The sequence below is a fragment of the Vidua chalybeata genome, chromosome 4, assembly GCF_026979565.1.
Source record: "Vidua chalybeata isolate OUT-0048 chromosome 4, bVidCha1 merged haplotype, whole genome shotgun sequence".
Classification (NCBI taxonomy): Eukaryota; Metazoa; Chordata; class Aves; order Passeriformes; family Viduidae; genus Vidua; species Vidua chalybeata.
Window position 1 is genome coordinate 54,569,724 of NC_071533.1, and position 23,631 is coordinate 54,593,354.

General features: G+C 37.1%; 1 protein-coding gene across 1 annotated transcript in view; it reads left to right on the plus strand.

Moving 5' to 3' along the window:
* The window catches only part of SEL1L3 (SEL1L family member 3), a 33,107-nt gene that overhangs the window by 2,531 nt on the left and 6,945 nt on the right, over positions 1 to 23,631 (plus strand). Inside the window, exons 2-19 of the mRNA XM_053940517.1 lie at positions 1,697 to 2,264; positions 3,832 to 3,958; positions 6,733 to 6,854; positions 8,187 to 8,302; positions 8,645 to 8,700; positions 9,685 to 9,817; positions 10,393 to 10,525; positions 11,204 to 11,350; positions 11,772 to 11,983; positions 13,449 to 13,628; positions 14,763 to 14,882; positions 15,508 to 15,648; positions 16,750 to 16,812; positions 18,218 to 18,394; positions 19,933 to 20,060; positions 20,692 to 20,775; positions 23,023 to 23,113; positions 23,225 to 23,309. Coding sequence (XP_053796492.1) covers positions 1,697 to 2,264; positions 3,832 to 3,958; positions 6,733 to 6,854; positions 8,187 to 8,302; positions 8,645 to 8,700; positions 9,685 to 9,817; positions 10,393 to 10,525; positions 11,204 to 11,350; positions 11,772 to 11,983; positions 13,449 to 13,628; positions 14,763 to 14,882; positions 15,508 to 15,648; positions 16,750 to 16,812; positions 18,218 to 18,394; positions 19,933 to 20,060; positions 20,692 to 20,775; positions 23,023 to 23,113; positions 23,225 to 23,309 — 2,683 coding nt within the window. The remainder of the gene's footprint in view (positions 1 to 1,696; positions 2,265 to 3,831; positions 3,959 to 6,732; positions 6,855 to 8,186; positions 8,303 to 8,644; positions 8,701 to 9,684; positions 9,818 to 10,392; positions 10,526 to 11,203; positions 11,351 to 11,771; positions 11,984 to 13,448; positions 13,629 to 14,762; positions 14,883 to 15,507; positions 15,649 to 16,749; positions 16,813 to 18,217; positions 18,395 to 19,932; positions 20,061 to 20,691; positions 20,776 to 23,022; positions 23,114 to 23,224; positions 23,310 to 23,631) is intronic.

The following is a 23,631-nucleotide window of genomic DNA, read 5'->3' on the forward strand; positions in this document are numbered from 1 at the left end:
AGACTGCCAAAATACTGAGTTGTATAGGGTTTTGTGGGATCAAGGTGCAATCTTGGTGCTTAATGTGTTTATCAGTGTTCAGCATCACTGCACATCTCGTTTGCAGTGTCTCTTGTCAGATACAAGAAGATTTGGTTGCAAGTATGGGAAGTGGTTTAAGTGACAAGTTCCCTAGGAACACTAAATAAAGAGATCTAGAGATACCCAGCTGCTCACAATGATATCTAGCTTTTTTGTCCAAAAGTTCCCTCATTCAGTTATGTCTTCCAGTGTCTACCCTTAATAAAGTCAAGGTCTTGAAGTAAACAGCACCTCTAGGCATAGTTGTGTTCCACTAACAACCCTTGAGCTCTTTTGCACCTCTAAAGAGGCAGGGAACTGGGGGAAAAATAGTATTTGATCACACAGGTGATCAAAAAATCCAAAAATCCTCATCTGTAGGAGCAAGGAAGCAGTATAGGACTTAGTTCTGACTTTTCCTAACATTTACACCTTCACAGATCTTACTGGCTTGATGTTTTTTCAGTGTAGCTTTCAAGGAGTGTCAACATATTCTTAAGAAATAAAAAGCAAAATAGTTTAGGGACTTTTACTGATCCCCGTACTGGATTGTGGGCAATGTCTAGTCCTCCAGGTGCACAACATATAATTTCTATGATTAGTAATGTACCAATGACTAGACCAAACCCTTTAAATATTTTTATGCAGTGGAAAAGGCATCAATACAAGATAGGAATCCAAGATAAATTTTATTTTGATTTGTTTAATCTTAGCAAAGTTTAAAGTTACCAAGACAGATATAATTTTGAGCAATCTTAATGACCATTTTCCCTGGTAATCCTAAGTGACAATTGTGAGTATTTTAGACAGACCAGGGGACGTGGTGGAGCTGCTGTGCTGGTGGCTTGCCCTCAGAGCTGAGTAATCCCCAGTATCCTTAGCAATGCATCAAGCTGGATGCTGACTGCAGAGCAGAAAGAAAAGGAGCTGTTTGAAGCTTTAGAGACAAGAACTTGAGCATAGAGGATAATCCTGTTGTATGTCCAGGCACTCACTCTCAAACTGCATATAATATACATAGCTGTGGAGAGCAAAAGCTGAGCAAATTCACCCTGCTGGTCTTGCTGCTCAGATTCCCAAGTTCATCTTCAAGATAGGAGCATGTCAAAAATTAAACATTTCATGAATATTAATTCATTCTCAGGAAGCCTTTGTTGTTATTTTGTCCTTCAGGGACCTGCATGACAGGTAACAAAATTAGCTAACTTTTAAAGAAAATGCAGAAACATCAGGCTGTGGCAATCCTAGCAAACAGTGATACATAATGAATATATGCCTGTACATTTTCATGTACACTCCTTAGGCCTGATCCTAGGAGCATGTTTAAATAGCGTGACGTGTAAGTTGCTATCTTAGACCGGATTCCACTTGCGTCAGGGCTGAAGGGTACACCCTGTAAATACAGTTTGTTTGTAGAAGCATGTGTAACTTGGAGAACTTGATGTAGGGACGTTGTTGCCATTAAAATCTTGATGGTGACTCTCCAGTAATCCATGTCTACTTGCTGGGTAAAAGAAACCTCATATTTTGAAGTTAATGTATGGTGTATACATGCTTGTGCAGTGTTCTGTTATTACGGTAAGTATATGAATAATCACATCTGGTTAACGTGTTTGTGTTTTGGGTTTTCTTCCAGAACTTTGTGCTGTCCTTTGGAAAGGAGACATTACAGACAACGGCAGTTACTCCACAGTTTCAGAAGAATATGGATTATGTAGATTTTATCTATTTAAACATTTTAGAAAAGAAAGTTCTTAACAATTCTGAGGTTTCAGTTCAATATTTATGTTCTAAGCCTTGTATTGTCAGTTTAGAAGCAGTAGCTTCCTCTGAGTTCAGGACTGGTGTACCAGTATATAGAAGGAGATGGAAGGATGAGAAGAACCTTTATGTTAGCAGAACTCGACAAGTACACTTGAAATTTCCAAGCATCATGGTTTACAGAGATGATTATATCATCAGAAACTCAATAATAGTGCACAGTGTGATACTGTATGCATGGATTAGCCACAAATCAGCTAGCAACTATGATGATGACCAGAGTGAAGACTACCAGGCTGCGGTTGCCAAGAACTACACATTTTTAGAGGCAGTTCCACCTTTTGAACGGCCATATAAGGACCACAAAGTTTGTCTTCAGTGGGGTGCTGACTATTTGTGGATGCTCCAGGCCAATAGGATACCTCAGTGCCCTCATGAAACTGGTAGGTCCAATGTCACTTTTTTTCCCCCAAGGAAACAAATAACATCTCTGGTAAGCTGTTAAAAAGTGCCTACTGGTAGTAAATAGTAAATATTATTTATAATATGTGGTTTACTTGGGAAGCATTGTTGAACATGTAATCTCCATAACTGTGGGGTTAGAGCTGCAAGTTACTGAAGCCATCCTGCTCTTCAGATGGTTTCGTCACAGTCAGCCTGGAGGTTGGTAGCAGCCTGGCCCCCTATTTTCTAAGCATATTCAAACGATTTTAGTCAAAACCCACCAGAGTCAGTGGACATAATTCCTTTCTCTGCAGAGAGAGTTGTTCAGTCCCTTACTGCATTAATTCAGAATCAGTTCTGCAATTCATGCACACATAATTTTCACACAAGTAGTCTCCTCCTCCTTAAGATGATGGCCTCACACTCAGAAACTTATTTTCAAGTCTTTGTAGTGAGCTAAACTTTACAGCACCTCTTTCTTTTTCCCCCCCTAGCATTTTAGGAAAAAAAAAATAGTAGTTTTAAGTAAAAAATCGTGCCTTGCCAACAGTATAGATTACTGAAACAACTTTGCTTTCTAGATTTTTTGAGTTCTTTTTTTTCTGCCTTCCTATTTCTAGCTTTACACTTGCTGACAATTCTTTTGCTCTCAATGCGTGCTCAAAGCAGAACCTAGAAGGAAAAAGAACATTTGTTTCTAAATGGTTCTCTCTGAGAAAATCCCATAATGGTATTTGTGTCATTTATTTTCACTACATTGGCATGTAAATGCTCTGAAGAACAACAGGGAACATCTTGCTTCCTTTAAGGGCTTTTTAAAATACTTGTTGGAGACAGCATGTGTTATCTGACAACACTGTGAAACATCTTATTTTCTCTATTATCTATTTCTATTACAGATTAAATCAGTTTAATAGACAATAGGAGGAAATAATATTCAAATTTTGTTTCTTAAATTAATATCCTAACAAAGTGCTCAGGCTTTGGTTTATTTTGTTGTTTCCTTGGTGGTTTTTTGTTTGGTTTTTGGGATTCTCTAGGCAAGCTGATGATATATCATGGCCTGGAAGATTTTTCTCCTGTTTTTTAGGAGGGGCAGCTTTATCAGTTTTATTACAGGATTATCCATACCAGTTAAGAACAGAATTAGTATCTATGCATACATATAATATAGAGAGGCAAGTGGAGACAAGACAAATGGAGAGCAAGTCCAAGAGATGTTGAGAAATGTCACTTAGGCATAACCAAAGATAGATGAGATTTAAGTGAATAACATAAAGTAGGACTTCTTGTTTACTGACTGGTTCTTTAAGTATCTTAGATATAAATAAGTCTATTCTTTCCCTGCTTCTAATTCTGAAAACAGGCTCAATTTAACTTTTAGTGTGGTCCAAGACTGTAATGTATTTAACAGCAGCAAGTGAACTTGTGTCTAAGGACTTACTGAGAGTAAGTGTTAACTTTTAATCTGTTGTGTGATTTAAATGTTTGACTGTAGGAATATGAGCTAATTAATTAGTTTCTATGCTTTCTGTCTGTCAGATTAAGAAAGACTGTATTTTGCAGATGGTGTCCAGGTTCTTGAATTTATATATGCTTCCAGTGGGGAAAAAACAGGAATTGTGAAGAAATTTGAACAATTTGAAAACAGAGAACTTGAGACAGTCAGACAACATCAGATTGATTATCCCATGTAAGTATAGGCAAGTAACTGAACGGGCTGTATTTGGTATTTGAAGGCTAAAAATGTACTTAAACTCTTGGGCTTTACCACAGATTAAAGGAATACTGCCTACTAATTTCAGAAAAGATGCAAAAGGAGCCTAGTTAGCAATTCCTCCTGATTCCAGTTTTGGACAGGCTTAAGCTGAACCTCAGGAAGATACTTACAGTATGTATTAGTGCAGTGCTGTGTAAGAGATGCCACTGAAGGTGTAACTGAATGGGTTAGGTACAGTTAGGAGGGTGAGTTAGCTCTTACCTGCTGTCATGATCACACTGCTGTCTCATGACTAACTAGCCTGGGGTTGGTTTTCTGCATTACAAACAGATCTGCATTTCTAACATTGTTTGCAGACCAAGAGCAGAGTAGGATTTCTTGCAAGGGCAAGCAGCATGAAGCAGCTTTATCCCTTTTTAACTGCTCCACATTTATAAATTCCCACTCTAGTTTATTTTGCACCTGACGAGCTGCTAGATAGAATCCTCTGCCTAGATAAGTCTTCCAGCTTGAGCTCACTCAATTTCTTTCTCCCATTGCTGTGTAAACTCTCCTATTTAGACAGGAATACAACTCCTTAGGCCCTGCACACTATTCAGTTACAGAGGAATCACTCTTGTAAGGTCATCTTGCTCTGTTCTGGTCCCCCTTCCCAAAACGTCACAGCTCTCCAGTCATATTTTGCAACTTCAGGGGAAAAGAGATACATAAATATACCTCCCTTCCACCAGATGCTCTTACTCTGGCAACATTATTACAGAAGTAGGAAATAATTACAGGAATTGGAACTTGCCTGCTGGTTTGCATTTGGCCTGTGGCCTCAAGAAGAGTGCCAGGGAGCACAAGTTGCATGCAAATTCTTAGTTCTCAAACCATAACTGAAGCCATAAATACAGAGCAATTTTTAGCTCTTGGTCTCTTCTGGATGAGTGACGGCCTCCTGCTTTTTTCTCACCAACACAGTTGCATTCTGCTTCTGGTACGGAGGCACTTAAGCTCTGGTTTAGAGTATATGGCATGAATTTATGCATCTTTTTATCTGCTCCACATAGTTCTTGCCTTCAGGTGATGTCTTCTGTGTGTGTTGTGGTTGTGTGACAGCCTGGGGTAGTTATGTTAGGAAGACAGTTCTTCTCTTCAGTTCTTTTTCAGTTCTGTGTTCAGAACTGTACAAAAGGTTAACAGAAGTAGATGGATCTAACTGAGATACTTGTTTGGCTTCAGTCAGGGATTTGTAAAGGAAGAGAGCCCAAGATACGTAACTGTCGTTTGAGCCTGCAGCAAGGACAGGCTGGGACTGTAAGGGACTGCTCATGCTGTTTGGCATTCTGCAGCAATGGGGATATGAAATGAGTCAGCATTGTCCCAAACTCTGTCCCAAGAAATGTGTCCAGAACAAACACAGTCTCAGACTGGCAATCAAGGATTAAATGGAGGCTGAGGCATTTGAGTTTGCTGTATTGGCAGAGATGAAAATTGAAAATAGCAATATATAAGAATGAACACACAGGCAATATTTCTGGAAGCACAGTGTTTGCCTGTAGGTGCTAGCAATCAATATACAACTGACTGTCGTTTACAAACCTTTCTACCTCCCCCATGTACCATCTGTGGAGAAAATGGTGTTATTAGCTGTTTAAGGCATAGTTTCCATTAGGCAAAACTTAATCACCCTTGCATTTTTTTTAAAGCAAGAGAGCAGGTGTTAAGCTTTTAGACCTACAGTAGTTTAGTTTAGGAAAAGATACAAGGTACTCATGTTAAGCAGGTTTTTGAGAGAGAAGCAAGGCAAGCTGACCCAATCCTAAAGTATTATAAAAAAATATTGGCCATTTTTATTAATTACAGAAATGCAAAAACTGACTATCTCTTTCTAAAAATCACTAAGAAAAGTGAACTATTTCATCAGATATGACAATAATTATAATGCTTTGCTGAATTGTACATTGGAAGTACAATTTTCAAAGTCATTCAGCATTGACCTAACTGATGTGGCAATGTTGCAGAAATAAGTGATCAAATTTCTGTTAAGAGCACGGAAGCAGATTTCATCTGGCACAGAGGAACTCCTTAAAAATAGATATTGTGGTAGAAATTCTGCTTTTACTGCCTCCACCAGGTTTGAACAGAAATTTCTAAGTACATAGTGCTGTTGGTGTTTGGTTTTTTATTTTGCACTGTTCCATAGTTTGCAGAGGCTCCACCTTTATTTATCCTGTGATACTTCTGTGACAGCTCTTCATACCTACCTGTACTGTCCAGAGGATGGACTCATTTTTAACTGCTTCTCCCAAGCATATTTTCACAGTTCACTTTTAGTACAGAAGACAGAGCTTATAGTTTTTACTGGCTTCGACAATCAAGATGACAAGACCATGCATCTGGGGGTTTGGTACTGTAGTCTGTGTGGGGGAGGTTGGCTCCAGTTTGTCTTGGTTGTGTTTTCAGTTCCTTGGTGGTGTAGGATCTGGAAGTAGCTCTGACCTGGCATTCTGGAATTGATTCAGATAACACTTCCTTACTCTCTTCTCCTGTTGTTACCAAAAAAAGTCTGCGGTTAGATATCAAAGATCCAAGAGTCTTAAGTGTGTTTTTTCTGAAGGTTTTTACTGTAGAGGATGTGTTCTATTCTGAAGATTACATTTGTGACACAGATTTGCTAAATTAAAGTGAAATGCATGCTTTTCAAATTACATAGAGAGCTTTCTCATCGGGAGTGTATTTTTTGTTTGTTTTTGCTCATACAGGTTCACCATTTCAATCTGGCTATATCTACTCCATCACTGTGAAAAGGATCTGTGTGGTATACTCTATTTTATTGATTCAAAAGAAATGTATGGTACTCCTGCTGTATTTCTAAATGAGGAAGGTAAGGATATTATTAATGGCTTTCAGAAGAGGTCTAATACAGTCTTTATTGATCTGTGCCTAGGAATAACATTTATAAAAATATATTATCAGACCTATTTTGTGAAATTGATCCCTTGCAAAATGCTTCTTTTTGACTATGGTGTCTCAGTAGGAAAGTAGCTACTAAATTAACAGGAGAAAACGTAGTAGTTGCATAGCATCTAATCTTCGCTAACTTCAGGAAATGTCTGCTTTGTCAGGAGAATAGCCTGAATCTTACAGCCAGGAACATACACTGAGATTAAACGATCTTACCTCAATGAACAACCTTTCTTATTATTACTGAAGTGTTATTTTAAGTTGATCTTAATTCCTATATATATATACAGCATGAAAATTTTTGGTAATTGGAAGTAGCCTCAGAAAAAGTCAGTCATTCAAGGTCTTGCCTACATTGTACGGTTCAAGAGTGAGTCTGTTTCCCTGATCCAGAAGAAAGTTCAGAGGTAGCACTGTCTTAGTCTTGCAACACTTGCAGTGGGGGTCTGTTGTTGTCAGAAGAGGGCTGGGAGCTGGCTGGCAGGATCACAGAGGAAATAAGCATGCAGAGTTTCAAAAGTGCACTCCTGGCATTCTCATAATACATTTTATTCCTCCTTCTTTGCGAATTTGACCACTGACCTCTTCCTCTCTGTTATTTTTGTCATTTTCATTTTCTCAGTCATCTAGCCAATTTCAATAATTAATTTATCCATTATAAACCGGATGCTTTTCTTTGAAGAACAAAAAAAAATGGAAGGTATCAGCTTAATATGAGAATTGCCTGGTGAAGTTTTAGGACCAGTTTTATTCTCAGTGTTAAACTAGATTATCATAGTAGGCAGTTCTAGTCTTAAAAGCTCAGACCATGAGAGTAGCTTCTGCAGGTCCAAGAAGTGGAGGGTAGAGTCATCTTGTACTTGATCTTTGCAGTCACGTGCCACCAGTTGAGTGCTGAGTGGATGCCATTGTTTACTGGTCCCTTCTGCTATTTACTGCAAGTCACAACTGCTTTCTGATGTTTGAGATCAACTGTGACAGCCTCCCATAGGTTTAGTCTGTTTAACCCTGGTTTTCAGCCTGTGATGGGAGCATGAGCATCAGCTTCTGAGATTGTAACTGAAATGTGGTGCACTGTCTGTGGGACTCTCTGAGAGCTGATGTATGGCTTGGTGAGTGCTCAGATTTCTCTTGTTGGTGATGAAGAGGATGAAGAGGACAGAATCACTGTGAACAATGCATTAGTAAACCCATTCTTACTGTTAATGTTTCTGTGGGGTTTATTTCCTTTTTCTTCCTTTTTTGCTCTCAGGTTATGTGCATATTCAGATGCATCTCATGAGAGGGGATGACCTTGCAGTGAAAACTAGCTTCAGCCTTCCTCTGAAGCAGTGGTTTCGACTGGATCTCTCCTTTAAGGGTGGACAGGTATCCTTGCTACTGATTTACAAACTGACAAACTCCTTAATAGCTGAGGTTGAGAGAAACACTGTAAATTGTACGTGCTCACATAGCAAAAAAAAAAAAAAAATCTAAAACTAGAAGTTGTGAGGGGATGTTCAGACCATCTAGCCTTGGAAAATCTACTTTGATTGATTGAGTTGGATTGAGTGCACCCTCAGCAAGTTTTCTAACGACACCAAGCTGTGGGGTGTAGTTGAGATGCTGGAGGGGATGGATGCCAGATGGACAAGGGCAGGCTTGAGACAGTGTAATAAATGTACCCTATAACATTTCTTTTATTGTAATTAATATTTTGTGCTCTTTTAGATCGAAGTAAGCAGTGTTGGGAAGAATTTGAAAAGACACCATCATCAATCTTTTACGTAAGCAGCATTTTCCCTTTGTGGAGTAATATGTGTGTGTATGTTCAGATACAGAGAATGGGAGAAGGATAGCACAAGTTTGTAACTGAGATTCTAATTGATATTGAAAATGTCTGTGGTCTTTTTCTACACTATGTTTTCAAAACCAGTTTGCTTTACTGTGCTTACATTAAGCATGAGCTGAATATTTTTGTTAATGCCATGCATTAATGTGGTGCATGATCTAGTACTAGAGTCTGATAGCCCTCACTAAAACTGATTGGCAGGTCAGTGGCATTAAGATCAGTCTTCAAATGAACTTTTGGCCTTACTGAAGTCTAGTTTTACTGTTGCTGTGAGAGGTAGTATTTCACCAGGGAAATTGTTACTTGCTTTGCTTAGATAGAGAGCAAAATTTCTACCAAAATTATTCACTCTCTGTCCTTTATTCTAAGCAACTGATTTTTTTTTAATGGATTTTTAGTTATTTTCTTTCACTATAATTTACGATGGACTCTTTCTTGTGCAAATAATTTAAAAAGTACACTTAATAAGGGAACTACGTAACAGTGAACTTCATGGTAGACTTCAGGATTGTTCCTTCTCTGCTATTCTTTAAATCCAGAAATTGATAAGTTGCAGATGATAACTCTAGGAGACAACTTAAATTTCCATATGCTGTGTTAGAAAAGTGAAAGGGAAAGGTGGAACTGAAAAGATTGAGCTTAAGTAATGATGCATAAAATAGCAAAAGATACAGGTCAGAAAAATAAAACACCCTGCTGGTTTAATATGTTTGTAGACAAGGTATTTATTAAATTTACTCCATTATTTATCACACTAAATTGCAGAGTAGATTTTGAGAATAAGCAAATGACAAAAGAAAAAGATACTTGCAATAAGCTTAAGAACGTCAGTTGCAGAAATTCTGAGAAATACTAATTTCTCTTTTTTCTTTCGCAGTACCTCTAGATAGTCAGCTTACTTCTCTTTCATGTTCTCAAGTTTTAGGGAAGACTTCTATTACGATGACACTGCTGGATACTTCGTTCTGGGAGGCAGTGGGTACGTAAATGGTATTGAAGCGTTCTTTGGACCTGTGAAATACTATCGCCTCAACGTGTTGGAAACAGAACAGGTAAGCAAAAGCACTACTTGGGAGTGCTGAAATATTAGCAGCCAACTATGACTGTATTTTATTTTTTCAGATTGAGTGCTCATCAAGTGATAAACTAGCTATGAAGCACAATAGTATCTGGGAACATATGTCATATATGATAATTTTCTGTTGAAATCTATCAATATTAGTTACCATTTCAAATGCTAAAAGATAATACTTTGGAAAGTGTGCAAAGCAGTGTTTGTAGATCTATATTTAATGAGGACATATTTTCACTACTGCTTTGTTCCCAGAGTTTCTGATGATACAGTGTTGGATATATTTGATGAATCTGGGTTTTGATGAAACTGATGGTAAAAGTCACATGGGTTTGGTCAGTTTTGGAAATTCATCTGTGATTTTTGGATTATGCTGACCATTTAAATAGACAGTGGTCTACTGTGGCCAGCATCAGGTTGTCTGACACACTAATATGATATGCCAGATAAGCTGATTGTAGTGAACAATCTCTTTCCCTTTGTAATGCATCTTTCCAGCTGAGCATACACAACAACAGATGGGATGCCACTTACACATCATTTGCCTTTTTACAGATTTCTAATCCTCTTCATGACAAAGACACAGTGGAACAAATTGAACTTTACTACGAGAGATGTATGGACATTCAAGAAATAGTTTATGATTACAGATATATTGTAAGGCAAGGCGAAAAAACACATAGAAGTTGTAAGTGTTGATTTATGACATGAATTTTAAACTGTCATCTTTGGAGACCTGGTTTCTTTCCTTTAACAATCTGGATATTGATCATCAAAAGTAAAATTAAATTCAGCCATAACAAGAAAAAAGAGTTTAGTCTCATTACTGTTAGCTAGAACTGGGGTTTTGTCTCTGCAAATACTTTTGTGTCATAGAATAAAAACTTGAATTCATCTTGATATGTCTTCTCTAATAAGACAGGTGCCTAAAGTGACAAAGAAATACTCTCAAGCTTTCATGTATGCTATGCAATTGCCTTTCTTCCATTTCATTTTCAAAATTACCCTAAAGGAAAATGAGTGGATTTTGCTAGAATGTTTCTGCCACAGTTGCCTAACATTCAGTAATTAACCAAAGTGTCCACTTTGGTGAAAGGAGAATGACATAGCTTAAATATGTGCTGAAAAGTAGCTTATGTTTCTAATTTGAATTCGACTGAATGCATTGTGACCTGAGTATGGAAGAAGAAATCTAAATATATTTATAAGTGGCCTGTGCTAGCTGAGTGAGTTTTTAGCTTTGTGTTAAGGGTGTGCTCATCTTGTCCATGAATTTTTAGTTTGCTAGAATTTTTTTTTTCTGTCAGAAACTTCTTTTCAAGACCAAAAGTCAGCTTTCATATCTTAAACATTTTGCTTTCTCTAGGTTACTATGAAAACTATTATTTGGAGCTGATTCACAAATATGGAGAAAAATCCAAATGTGATGCTTTCATGTGGGGAAAAGAGCTCAGGGAAAAGTACCACACTTTGTTCAAACTGTTACAAGAGATGGATTTCAGTAATCCAGATGGTAATCATGTTTCTTTTTTAAAATTGTTCTTAAATAACTCAACAATATTTGTTGTGTAGTTTAGTATAATTTGACTTTATGTGTTATACTTTTTTCATATTAGCTAACTTAATATAGAAGTGTTAAGTAGCTTATATGTTGTAATATGCTGCAGGTGGAAGGATGGCTTATTAGGTAGAAGGAATCATAGAAATATCCTTATGTTTGTAGTGGTTAGTTACTTTGAGATGGTCTTTTGGATTTTTATTCACCCTTTATATTCAGTAATAATTGTTACTCTAGGAATTTTGTCTACATTGAGAATACCATTCAGCTTGAGAAATAGCAGAATCTATTATTCTGTCTGTTACTCAGTTTCTGGGGAAATTGGTTCCTAATTTTAACTCTTGCAGCAACTGTGTGTTCTATATTTGTTTTTTAGTGTTAGAAGATGGAAGTGATACAGTTGTAGAAGTTGGCCGGATGATATTTGAGAAGGTTGTGAAAGGTCTGTCCAGTGCCAATGGCCTCAGCAATTTGGGCTCCTCTGTCCCTCTCCTGGTGGATTCCAGTTGTTGTGGATACCATAAGGCTTCCTATTTCCTTGCAGTTATATTTGAAACAGGGCTTGGTGTGCCTGTGGATCGTATAAAGGTACTGTATTTAACATGTGCTGTTATGTCTGTGAAATTCATTACCTTTAGAGACTGTTCAGAAATGGGATGATCCATTGAATTTAAAAAAGTGAAATGGCCCTCAGATCCAGGTGGTTGAAGGGATTCTCAGTAAAGCTACTAATAAATACCTTGATGGCAGTGATATCTTTATGAAGGCCTGATGGTGGTAATCCTAATCCTGCTCAAGCAGAACAAGGATATAGTAAAGATCTGAAAATGGTAGTAAAGTGAACAGCAAAGAAAGTACTGCTTTTCCTAGTCACTGTGGAGCCAGGATGAGTATGAGCCTTGAGTCACCCACAGTCATTTGAAGACAGGCAGGAAAAAAGTCCCAGATCAGGCAAATCTATAGTAAGTCAGGAAAGAAGTCTGATTTTAGAGTGTGCAAAAATGTGACACTGAGTATATTATGGTAAAATGAGCAAGGGTAATCAAAGTAGAACAGTTTTCTTTTGTAAAAAAGTGACTGTGCTTCAACTGAGCAACTGCAGAGTTTGAGAACTCCTGACCTCTTAGGCAGGTTGCAAATAACTGAAATGTTTCAATGTGTTCTAGGTCAAATAAAGGGAAGGTGTTTATATGCCAGGGGAAGTATGTGGTATAATAATAAAATATAAAACACTCATAAAGAATAGCAGATCTGTCTGTTGTGGTTAGAGGATGCTAAATCAGAAGAACCTCTCACAGGCCCAACAGAGACAAAGCTCACCTGCAGTTCTTCAAAAAAAGAAACCTTAGATAGGAACATTTTTTATACCCTAATGATAGAGTATACAGTGCTTATTATGGAGGCTAAGTCATTTCATCATTGGATCTGCTTCAGGTAGTGTAGGAAACACTTTAATATCCAGCACAGATGGGACACCACTGGCTTTCTTACTGTGCAGGTGAAAATAATAGTAGTGCTGAAAACATCTTTTGGCAAATGTGTGGTGCATAGACCAATTAACATGCACCTCAAGGGAGATTTGTGCTGAAACCTTATCAACCGTAGATTCCATCCTGCTAGTCCTGTCAGATCCCTAGGGTAAGATTCTCAGATACTGTTTGTTAGCTTCCATATGTTTCCACAGAATTTAGTGTGAAAACTCCAGCTGGCATCAGTGGGACTAGTTAAGTCCTGCTGAGTATAAGTGTCAGAGTATAAACAAAACTGTAGTAAAATGACATTAAAAAATTGCTGCACATTTAGTGATGACAAAATAAATGCAATATTTGAAAAGTATTTAGAGCCTAGTTTTTCTTTCCAGTTTTCTGTGCAAACATAAGACATTTTGACTACTTTATGGCTGTACTTGCTTCTCTAACTGTGTTTACATAATATAGCTAGTATCTCAGCTACCAGTATGAACATTCTGTTCCCTGTAAATTTCCTGCAAAATGCTTAACTTGTGAAATGTGCAGTGAATTCACTCTTGTTTATGTCTGTCAATTTTTGCCAGGGACTGCTGTATAGTTTGGTTGGTGCTCAGGGGAACGAGAGACTTTCTGTGATGAATCTTGGCTATAAACATTACCAAGGGATTAATAACTATCCACTTGATTTGGAGCTGTCATATGCTTATTACAGCAATATTGCAATAAAGACATCCCTGGATCAACACAATATAAAAGGGGAACAGGTAAAAGAGTTATAAGTGTATCTGAACTTGTTTTCTGTGCAAGTTATTTTTCATATTCGTATTATGTGGCCAGAAGATTTTTGTCTTGATTTGCAAATATTGGCTCATCTGATTCGTGTCCCTGCCTGTGGCAGGGGTGTTGGACTAAATGGTCCTTAAAAGTCCTTTCCAGCCCAAATCATTCTATGATACAATGATTGTTACAAAATCCCCCAAATTATATGTAGGTATCATTACTATGTTTATTAGGAAGGGGGAATCAAAATCACAATCAGACTCAAATCCTCAGAATTGTCCACAAGGCTGTCTTTTATTAAAGTCCAAGCCTTATTCTTGGCTCCTGAATCCTTGGTCAGATTTTTAATTATAATATAATTGGATGTGTTTATTAAGCAACTGATCTGCTGTTTCAATAGACAGACATCATGAAGTTCCTGCAAAAGATGAATTGTCCTCTCCATACTTTAACCTTTTCGATAATCAAATGTAATGACTTGGTTATTAAATAGTTACTTATCTGATAAAGTTTGATAACATGATTTTAGAATAGGCTGCTAAATAGGAAGTAACACAACTTTATTTGTAGAGAATAGTCAAGATAGGTTAGTGCTAGAATCCTGGCTTATCAGAAAACATGATTATTGTACAAAAATAGAGAGATTCTAATTGCTGAAGAACTAATATCTGGCAGACTTACCTAGATGAGTGCTGTGGGTCAGGCCTTCATCAAGCTTTCTGCCAGTCCTTTTTTAATCTTTTGAAAGCGATTTCTGTAGAAATATTAAAGCCTTGAAAGACTTAAATACACTTCTTTGTCATTTTAAAGTGCATTTAACACCAAAAGATGGTTTGGGGTTTTTTTTCAGTTGTTGATATGCCAAGACATATCTTTCTGGAGTAGAATGGACTTACAGTTCTGGAACAAAGCAGTAAATGTTTTTTATAGTGGATGTAAGAATAGTTCTTAATGCACTGGCCAACAGAGGAGTGATGAGAATTTTAAAATCCAGACCTGATTGTGAATTTTTAGGGATAAGCAGGAAATGGACAACATTTTCATTTTGGTAGCAGATGTAGAAATTAATTGTGAAATTCATGTGGAAATTAATTTTTTTTTGTTCACCTACTCTTCAGGCATTTGTTGAAACTATAAGACTGATGGATGATGAACTGCTAAAAGCTCAAACAAAAGAAAATGGTGATGTCTTTATGTGGTTAAAACATGAAGCAACAAGAGGAAATGCAGCTGCACAGGTATAAAGCAATACACTTCCCCATTCTTGGTTTTAGACACACTCAGGAATGTACATCTATAGACCATGTAGGAAAGTTCCAGAGGAGAGCAGACGGACTTTTCTCCTTCCACCCAGAATTGGTTCTTTTTTCCGAGCCTGGACTACTTCTCATGTTCCTGTTCAATAATATCCAGTAACCATGTAAAAGCCATAACAATGATGCAAGGCAGAAGGGAAGAGTCTTCAAGTCTTGGCAACCTCCTTCTCTGATCCTTTTCCCTGCCTTTGTATTTGATACATTGCACTTACTGCTGCTGATCTGAGACCAGTAGCAGTTTATTGCAGTACCGAGCCATTTACATGCATCAAATCTGTCTGTCACTTACCTCTGCAATTAAATCAATCCAGAATTCATGATACTGACAGCTGTAAAAATAAGCCTGCTGTAGAGTTAGTATCAGTACATTCCACCACTGAAAAACTCTCTGAATATTCCTGTTAACCAGTTCTTTTCAAACTGTTGAGGGTCTATACTAGTTTGTTCTCATATTTGAAATGCATCTAAGCCTGCAAAAGTCTGCTCCTGCAATTCCAGTTTCAATACTTGCATTTATAGCATTATTACTTAAATTGTTTTCTTTTAGCAACGTTTGGCTCAGATGCTGTTCTGGGGCCAACAAGGAGTGGCAAAAAATCCTGAAGCTGCAATAGAATGGTATGCAAAGGGTGCAATAGAAACAGAAGATCCAGTGTTGATATATGATTATGCCATTGTGTTGTTTAAGGTAAGTCATATTTCAGGTTTTCACTTCAAAATCACTGTAACACTGTTACTGTTCCTGTAACACGATGTTTTAGGTTATCTGCAGTGACACACGTAAGAGTGTATACAAGTGCTTTTAGATTTACTCTGAAAATCAGTCAATAGGTATGAAGCTAATGTTGATTTTTACCAAAAAGAGGCACAAAAATTTTAAGAAGAGCAAGTTAGAAACAATCCTACATTATTCCTATCCATATTCAGGATCAAAATACCACCCAAATTATGGATCCTAATTTTTCCTAATGTCTTGTCACCTCAAGAATCCAACCAGCTAGTAGGCATAGGCTTTGGTGTAGAGGTGTAGGTAAAAGTTTGATCCTTTCTTAGAATGCCCTTTATTAGGATTTTTTTTTTTAGTTGGAATTAAATTATCGCTGCATGCAATTAGTTTTTCCCTGCTAGAAGCAGTAGACAGAAGATGCTAAACTGAACCATGGCCTCACCTGAGTCAAAAGAGGTGTATCAGCTAAGTGATGTCACCCATAAGACATTCAAGCACTAAAGCCTAGAAATATTGGTGAGAAATATTGTTAAGTCTTCATTTCATTCCTTTGACAGTGGAGGGTTTTTCTCTAAAAATGCTTGCTTATTCTTAGCTTGTGTTAATTTTAAGCACACATAATCTGTTTTACCTGGGTCTGGAATTATTTTATGTGGACATCATAAGCATGATGTCTGTATATTTCCTCTAGAGACACTCTAACATCCTTTTTCAGGAGAGCTGAGAGCTCTTACTGCCAAACTGTGCACAACCTATGCCCCTTTGAATGCTATTCATTCTTCCTTAGTTGCTCAGAATTAAATATCTGTGATACTATTTACCCGTAAAAAAATCACTTGAATATACTGGTGAAATAATTGTTTCTAGACTGAATCACTGAGATTTTGTAAAGCTATGAAGGAAGGATGAACACAAAACTGCTTGTTTTGTTGTAACTGTTTAAGCTGAATGACCATTATTCGGTAATAGTACCAATATTAAAAGGCATTTTGGATGTGCATAAGTGAATTTTTATCAGCCTGCATTTGTAAACAATGATTATTATGCATATTTGTTTCCTAGGGTCAAGGTGTGAAAAAGAATATAAAACTCGCATTGGAATTGATGAAGAAAGCAGCAGCCAAGGTAAGATGCAATAAATATTTTATTGTAGCAGTTCTGTACTAGGTGCTAATAACAATGAACTCTGATTTATGTAAAATTCCTGTTACCATAATTCTGTGTCATACTGCTTGCTTCTTACGGTGTTATCACCATGAATGGTGAAAGCCTTATTTGCCCAAGTTGGGAGACAAGACCACTCAAAATCAGCCAAAATTTCTGTGAAAGAAAAAATCTCTCTACTTACATCTTTTCGAACTTGATGTTATTTAAGTGATTTACAGAGTGAATATTTGATCCAGGAGCATGTTTTTGCCTCATATTCCTAAGCATTAAGGGAGAAGACCTGGATGTCCCAAAGTCTCCTGTTTTATTTCCATAGTAGGGGGAAACATTGACAGGCACCACAGAGCAGAGGAGCCTCACTCCATGTAATGATCTAGGACAGCCAGGTTACTCAGGCCATGATCTGGTCCTTAGAATAAAAATGAAAGAGTACCTAGACCTTGAATACATTCCTAGCTCTTAGAATCAGAATTAGTTAAATTACTGATTATGACAGTTGGACTTCACTGCTGACTACTATCCGAAAAGATTTGTGCCAATTCTGGGATTCTTTTGAAACAAGAGAGACTAACTGTTTTACTGCCTGTTTGGAAAAAGCTTAAATAAACTGAGAGGCGTTTATGATGTGATCAAAATTCCCTTGATTCAGGATCTGAGTTGATTCAGCTTCCTGGAAGACTTCTAGAGACATCAATTTCCTTACTCTCCTTGAACTCATATACTTGGGTTCTTATGCTCAATGCACATTTTCTATACAGAAACAACATCATAATTATTGAAAAGTTTAACGGCTTTTGCATTTTAATGTGCAAGTTAGTAACACTGCTGGCATACTTACAGCCCCATATGATCCACCAATTTATGCAAGGAAGCTGTGACTCATTGCAACAACAATGAAAACTGTCTCAAGATTTTCTCTTGAGCTAAGATGTAAAGATGCAACTTGGTAACAGCAAGTAGCAATATCGTAAGCTGATCTGTGTGATGTTGGTGAAGTGCATTTTGAAAGCAGCGTTACAAAGTTCTGTGTATGTTAGTTTCTATTTATTCTCAAGGAAAGGTTCTAGTTTAAAAGAAGTGGGTTTTTTGATTGCTAATCCTGTCAACCAGTTTCTGGGAGTTCACAAGAATAAGTGTCCTATTTGGCTTTTTGAGAGGAGATAGGGGAAAAATAGTCACAGTTTGTTCCTGTCAACAAGTGAAAGTCATGGCTGAGACTCAGTAGAATAAGATGACACTGGAGTCTTATTTCTCACTCTATATACAAGGCCACAGGGAAAAGTAGTGGGGAAAAAAAAGTCCCAGAAGTGACAAAAAGCAGAATCAAATGTGTGACCTGAGATTGCTCTTCTCCTTCCCTAAGGGCTTGCCCCAGGCAGTGAATGGATTAGGATGGTATTACCACAATTTTAAAAGAGACTACAGAAAAGCAGCCAAACACTGGTTAATTGCTGAAGAATTGGGAAATCCAGATGCATCATACAACCTTGGTGTCCTATATTTAGATGGGATTTACCCTGGAGTACCTGGTAGAAATCAAGTGAGTAAATATTTAATGGTACTATTTCTCACATTAGGGCCCAATTTAGACCTTTTTGCCTCATTCTTGAGATTGCTCTGCTCACCCTAAGTTGGATTTTGATACCTTTTATCATAAAGAAGTATTTTACTGGGGGATTAGATCAGATTGCTTAGGGAGAGAGATGTTGCTCAAATATCTCAGTCAAAATTATATGCATGTGTTTGTATTATTTTAATTTAGAAACAAAACAGGTGCAGGTTTTACTCCTTCCAGTGACAGCAGCCAGGAAGGATTGTGTGCTCTCACATCATGAGACCTTTCAGTTCTCAGTTTTGGATTGGAAAGTTTATAGGGAAGGGATTCCACAATAAATGAAAGAAGCACAACCTTGTCCCTCAACCCATGAACAGCTATGCTGTGTTCACATAGCTTCTGTGAGCCTCAGAACTGAAGTGAGAAGCCTCCAATCCAGACTTGAAAATATAACTAACAGTCTTGGTAGACGGCAGTATTTTATTTTGTTTTTCTGTGACAGAACCCATTAATATATGTGCGAAATAAATTTTCCCCTAATAGGAATGGTCTACTTCATTTATATTTCTTTTAATTAACTTGGAAGTGTATGAACAGCAGCAAAAATGTAGTGAGGTAGTCTGTAATAAATGTTGGCAGACCTCATACTTAGAGCTAAAAAATGTTTCCAGTGTGGCCTTTGAGTTCTGAGATCTGGATATACTCCAGACAATGAGCATTTCTGCTGCCAGCAGCAGCAGTGCTCACCAACATGTGCATCTGGCAAACACATTTTCCTTCCCCAGAGACCAAAAAACACGTTTCAGAGTGGACTGATTGTAAGAGTACACCAGAAAGTGCCCAGGTTTCTTTATTCATCAAAGCCAAAGGCAAGAAGGAGTGTGTAGTCCATCCTCACTAACAGAAAGCATATATGGATGGTTAAAAATTTCCTGAAATAAATTATTTTGGGTTGTATGCAGGTTTGGTTTACTTTGCCGACTACTGTTCCTGAGGGTAAAATGTGGAGTCACACAGCCTTCCCACTTCTGTAGCTTTGGCCCTGCTTACTCAATCTGTGTTATCTTTTATAAACCAGTTGCAAAGATTTGAGCACTGTGGTTGTGATCTGCTGAACATACAGAGAATTGCTGCTGCTCCACAGTCTTCATTTGGCATTGCAAGTGCAAAAGTTCTGTTCTCCAGGATGCCTTAATAATCTTCCTACTAGTGAATAACTAATTTTACTTTTGTCAATGCATGCAAGACCTCTGTGTTAGTGAGTGTTAGTTAATCATTTAGATGCTTTTCTGTTTGATGTTCCATATATTACTGAATATATGTTTTTCAAAACTTTTGCTAGCCTAAACTATTAAAAACTTAGGAGAATTCATTTCATCTAAGTACACTAACAGTAGTTAAACTATCTAACTCTCATTAGCTAGCTACCTGTTTTTATTCCTTCGATGAAAAGGGTCCTGAGGAAGAAATCTCAATAAAGATTAATAATGCAAAGTTGCTAATTGTGTCTTGTTTTTTTACAGACAGTTGCTGCACGCTATTTCTATAAAGCAGCCCAAGGAGGACATATAGAAGGGACTTTGCGATGCTCTCTGTATTACATCACAGGAAATATGGAAGACTTCCCTAGAGATCCAGAAAAAGCTGTAATGTAAGTAAGGAAACCATTTATAAAAGGAGAATATATTTCCAATGTGATTATTTTGATTATTGGTGATTTTTGTGTCCATGCCCTAAATACCTTGTACTTCACAGTGCTTACCTCCATGGCAAAAGGTCCTTCTGCAGTAATATTTGATCTGCATAAGTATGTGTATTATTTGATGACCAGTAGATTTTAAGAGATACTGAATACTTTTACTACTTTTTTTTTCAAGAGCAACTCAGAGAGATTGTATTGAACAAGTCTTTGTATCTAACAAAGCCTTGCTATGTTTTTTATTTTCAAGAAATATCAGTGATGTGGTAGAATTGGCATTTTGCATGAAAAATAGGCAGATAATTATTGATGGCACCTATTAACTTATGTTTGTTTTCTTAAAAAAACATTGCTGAGAAAAAAACATAGGATGTCTCTAATACACTCATAGAGATGAATGGATGTCATGTTCTCAGTCATTTGTCACAGGATTGATGCAGTGACTGCTGTTAAATCCCATAGTTTGTCTTACAGACTAAGTCAGATGGTGATCCCATATCCTTTTGTGTTCTTTGAGTCTACGTGAGTTGGGATAACATTACTGGAGCATGACCATTCATTTTTTGTTTGTTCTATTCCACAGCTGGGCAAAACACATTGCAGAGAAGAATGGCTACTTAGGTCATGTAATCAGAAAAGCTCTCAATGCTTATCTGGAACTTTCATGGTATGTTTCTTCTGTTCTCTATATTTTCTTTTTTTTCCACTTACTTTATAGCAAGATAAAAGAATTAATAATGGGCCATCACCACAAAGAAAAATAAGCAGTAGCATTACAAAAATCAGTTGCAAAACATCCACTGACATAAAGGGAAGGAGGACTTGACCCAAAATGTAAGTCAACAGTTCTGACAGAATCAAGTGAAAAACAAGGAGTTTGTAGTGTGAAATAGTTGTTTCAACTGTGGTTCTCATCCCATAATATTTGTGTAATGCGCACTGGATTAACCAGAGAACACCTTTCACTTTTACTATTCTCTCTGTTACAAATATCATCTTTTACCTTCTCTCTTCTGTATGTTTCTGTGTCATGAAAAGTCTGGCTGCTGGATTAGATTTGTTGGGTTTTCTGTGAATGGTTAATACTGTCTTTTGTGTAAGTATAATAGGGGGCTGTAACATCCAATGAGCCAGTCAAGAGGTTTCAAAATATTGTCCAGGTTAATGCTCCATCTTAGCAGCCTCTATAGGCTTGAGCATCAGATATTGTGTGTGCAAGCATCAGACTGTCATATGCTATTGAAACAACAGCTCATTTAGTCCTGCAGCTTCCTCTGTAAGTACTGAATTAGTGCTTCAGGCTAAGGAGATCTACAAGAAACTGTCAGTGGACTGTTCTGGAGTAACCCATTCCTAGAAGTGTCTTTTCACTCAGTCCATCGTAGACATTTCTTCTTAGACTTGAACCCACTTCTGAACACTGAAAAACTCTGTTGATAGTTTTGTAGCATGTTCAGTTGTGCAAGCCTGTGACTCTGCCCAGGTCACTTTGCAGTCTGCAAGTAGATGACAGGTAGAGCATAAAGATTCCAGAAAGTCTGGGCTCAACAGCTGGGAGGGAAAATCTCTTGGAGTCCTGCTTGAGATGCCAGGGTGTAAATTGCATAGGTATAAATCATTGCACTGCCAATCCATCCAAGTAATATGTGTTCTTCAGTCATTCTTTACAGACACATGTTTTACACATCTGTTTGTCACGGTAGTTTAATCTCCAAAGACTCATGCAAAGGCTGTAAATGTAATTTCTTTTCTTAGTTGCCCTTTGAGACTTAAGGATCAACCAATTTCCCAGCTTTCCCTTGAACTCCTTCTGTAGTCCTAGGTCTCACTTTGTACTAGATGTTTTTAGAGGGCAAGCACAAGGAATAATTTGTAATAATGCAGAAATAGGTGGATAACAGGAGGTTACACCTGCTAGTTCTGTAAAGACAACTGCTTTCACAATTTGATTTAAAGTTGCTTTGCTTAAGCAGCTATTCTTGAAGTCAAATGTGTATTTGACCATATCTTCCAGTTAGCTTCCAGTTAAACAAGCCACTGAACCCTGAAACTTACCATGGTTTTACCTTTGTGTTTTGGAGAAAATCATTGGCAGCACTACTCTTTAACAAGAAACTTCAGAAGGAAAAAAGTACACACCAAGTGGGTTTTTTTATTGTCTTGGTATTTCAAAACTACACACGTGATTTTAAAGACTTCCTCTTACTTTTAAATGCATAGTCTTCATAGTATAGAGTAGATGAGTGGCAGAGAATATGAGAGATGCTCTCGTCTGCTATCAGAATACTGAATTGCTACATTGTAAATGCAATATTAAATTTTACTACTTGCTTTACAGTCAATGAGGTCCATAAAGTCCATAGAGGGACAAAGACTGTTTTTCTATTCATATATTCAAATATATGGAGAGAATTTTTTTTTTCCAAAAGCTCTGTCTAAAAAGACAAGAAAAAAACAAGTCACATAAATGAAAGGTAAAGCATACTGAAAAAAATACTCAGATGAGTGTTAGACAGATATATACACAGCTAAGTTAATTATAGATTTTTTTTTAAGTAGAGTCTTTTAAGAATGTTTTATCTGAAACATCTAAATAGAGAATTGGGCTTAGTATCAATTTTTCTTTCCCATCAGTCTGGCACTTAGAGTAAATGCCCACTGGAGCTAGTAGCTTCAATGCAAGAGGAAAAGGGCTGCAAATTCTTGAGATCCAGCATGGCTGGTGACACCAAGCCTTGCCTCTATATGTCGCTGTTGCATGGGTTTCCCAGACTTACGCTCTTAAACTTTGTACCAAAATTTTGCTCATAGGCAATTTTATACATTTGTTTAGTGCTTTTGGGTTTTTTTAACAGTAAGTAAAATGCATGTTATTTTTGTAAGGTTTTTCATTAATTTATTTTTCTAACATTAGGCATGAAGCTCTGCTGCATTACATTTTAGCAGCTGAAACTGGGATTGAAGTGTCACAGTCAAATTTAGCACACATCTGTGAAGAAAGACCAGTGAGTAAATGAATTCACAACTCATTATCCTGAAAGGACCCTTTGTTAATGATAATGTGTGCCATTAGTCTCTTACTTGGGATATGAATGAAGCAATTATTTTCTTTATAGGAACTAGCAAGAAAATACCTAGCAACTGATTGTGTCTGGAGATACTACAATTTCTCTGTTTCTCAAGTCAATGCTCCATCATTTGGTATGTATAAGGAATTCTTTCTAAATTTTAATTTTACTTTATTTTTTAAATTTCAAGAACTGCGTTTGTCACAACTTCTATGTAAGTAAGCAAGCTGAGGGAGGGAAGATTAATTCCTACTAATCATACATTTGCTTTTTCATGTTTTAATAGGAATATCAGGGGAGAAAAGGTAATTAAAGTGTTTTATTTCAGCACAGGTTTTCTGAAGATTTTATTTTTATTGCATTAAATGGATAAAATTTTAATAAAATAAGATAAAAAAGCTAGGCCCTGAGGAAGGGCTAGATATTTAGGAGTTGGAGCAGTTGACTCAAAGTTT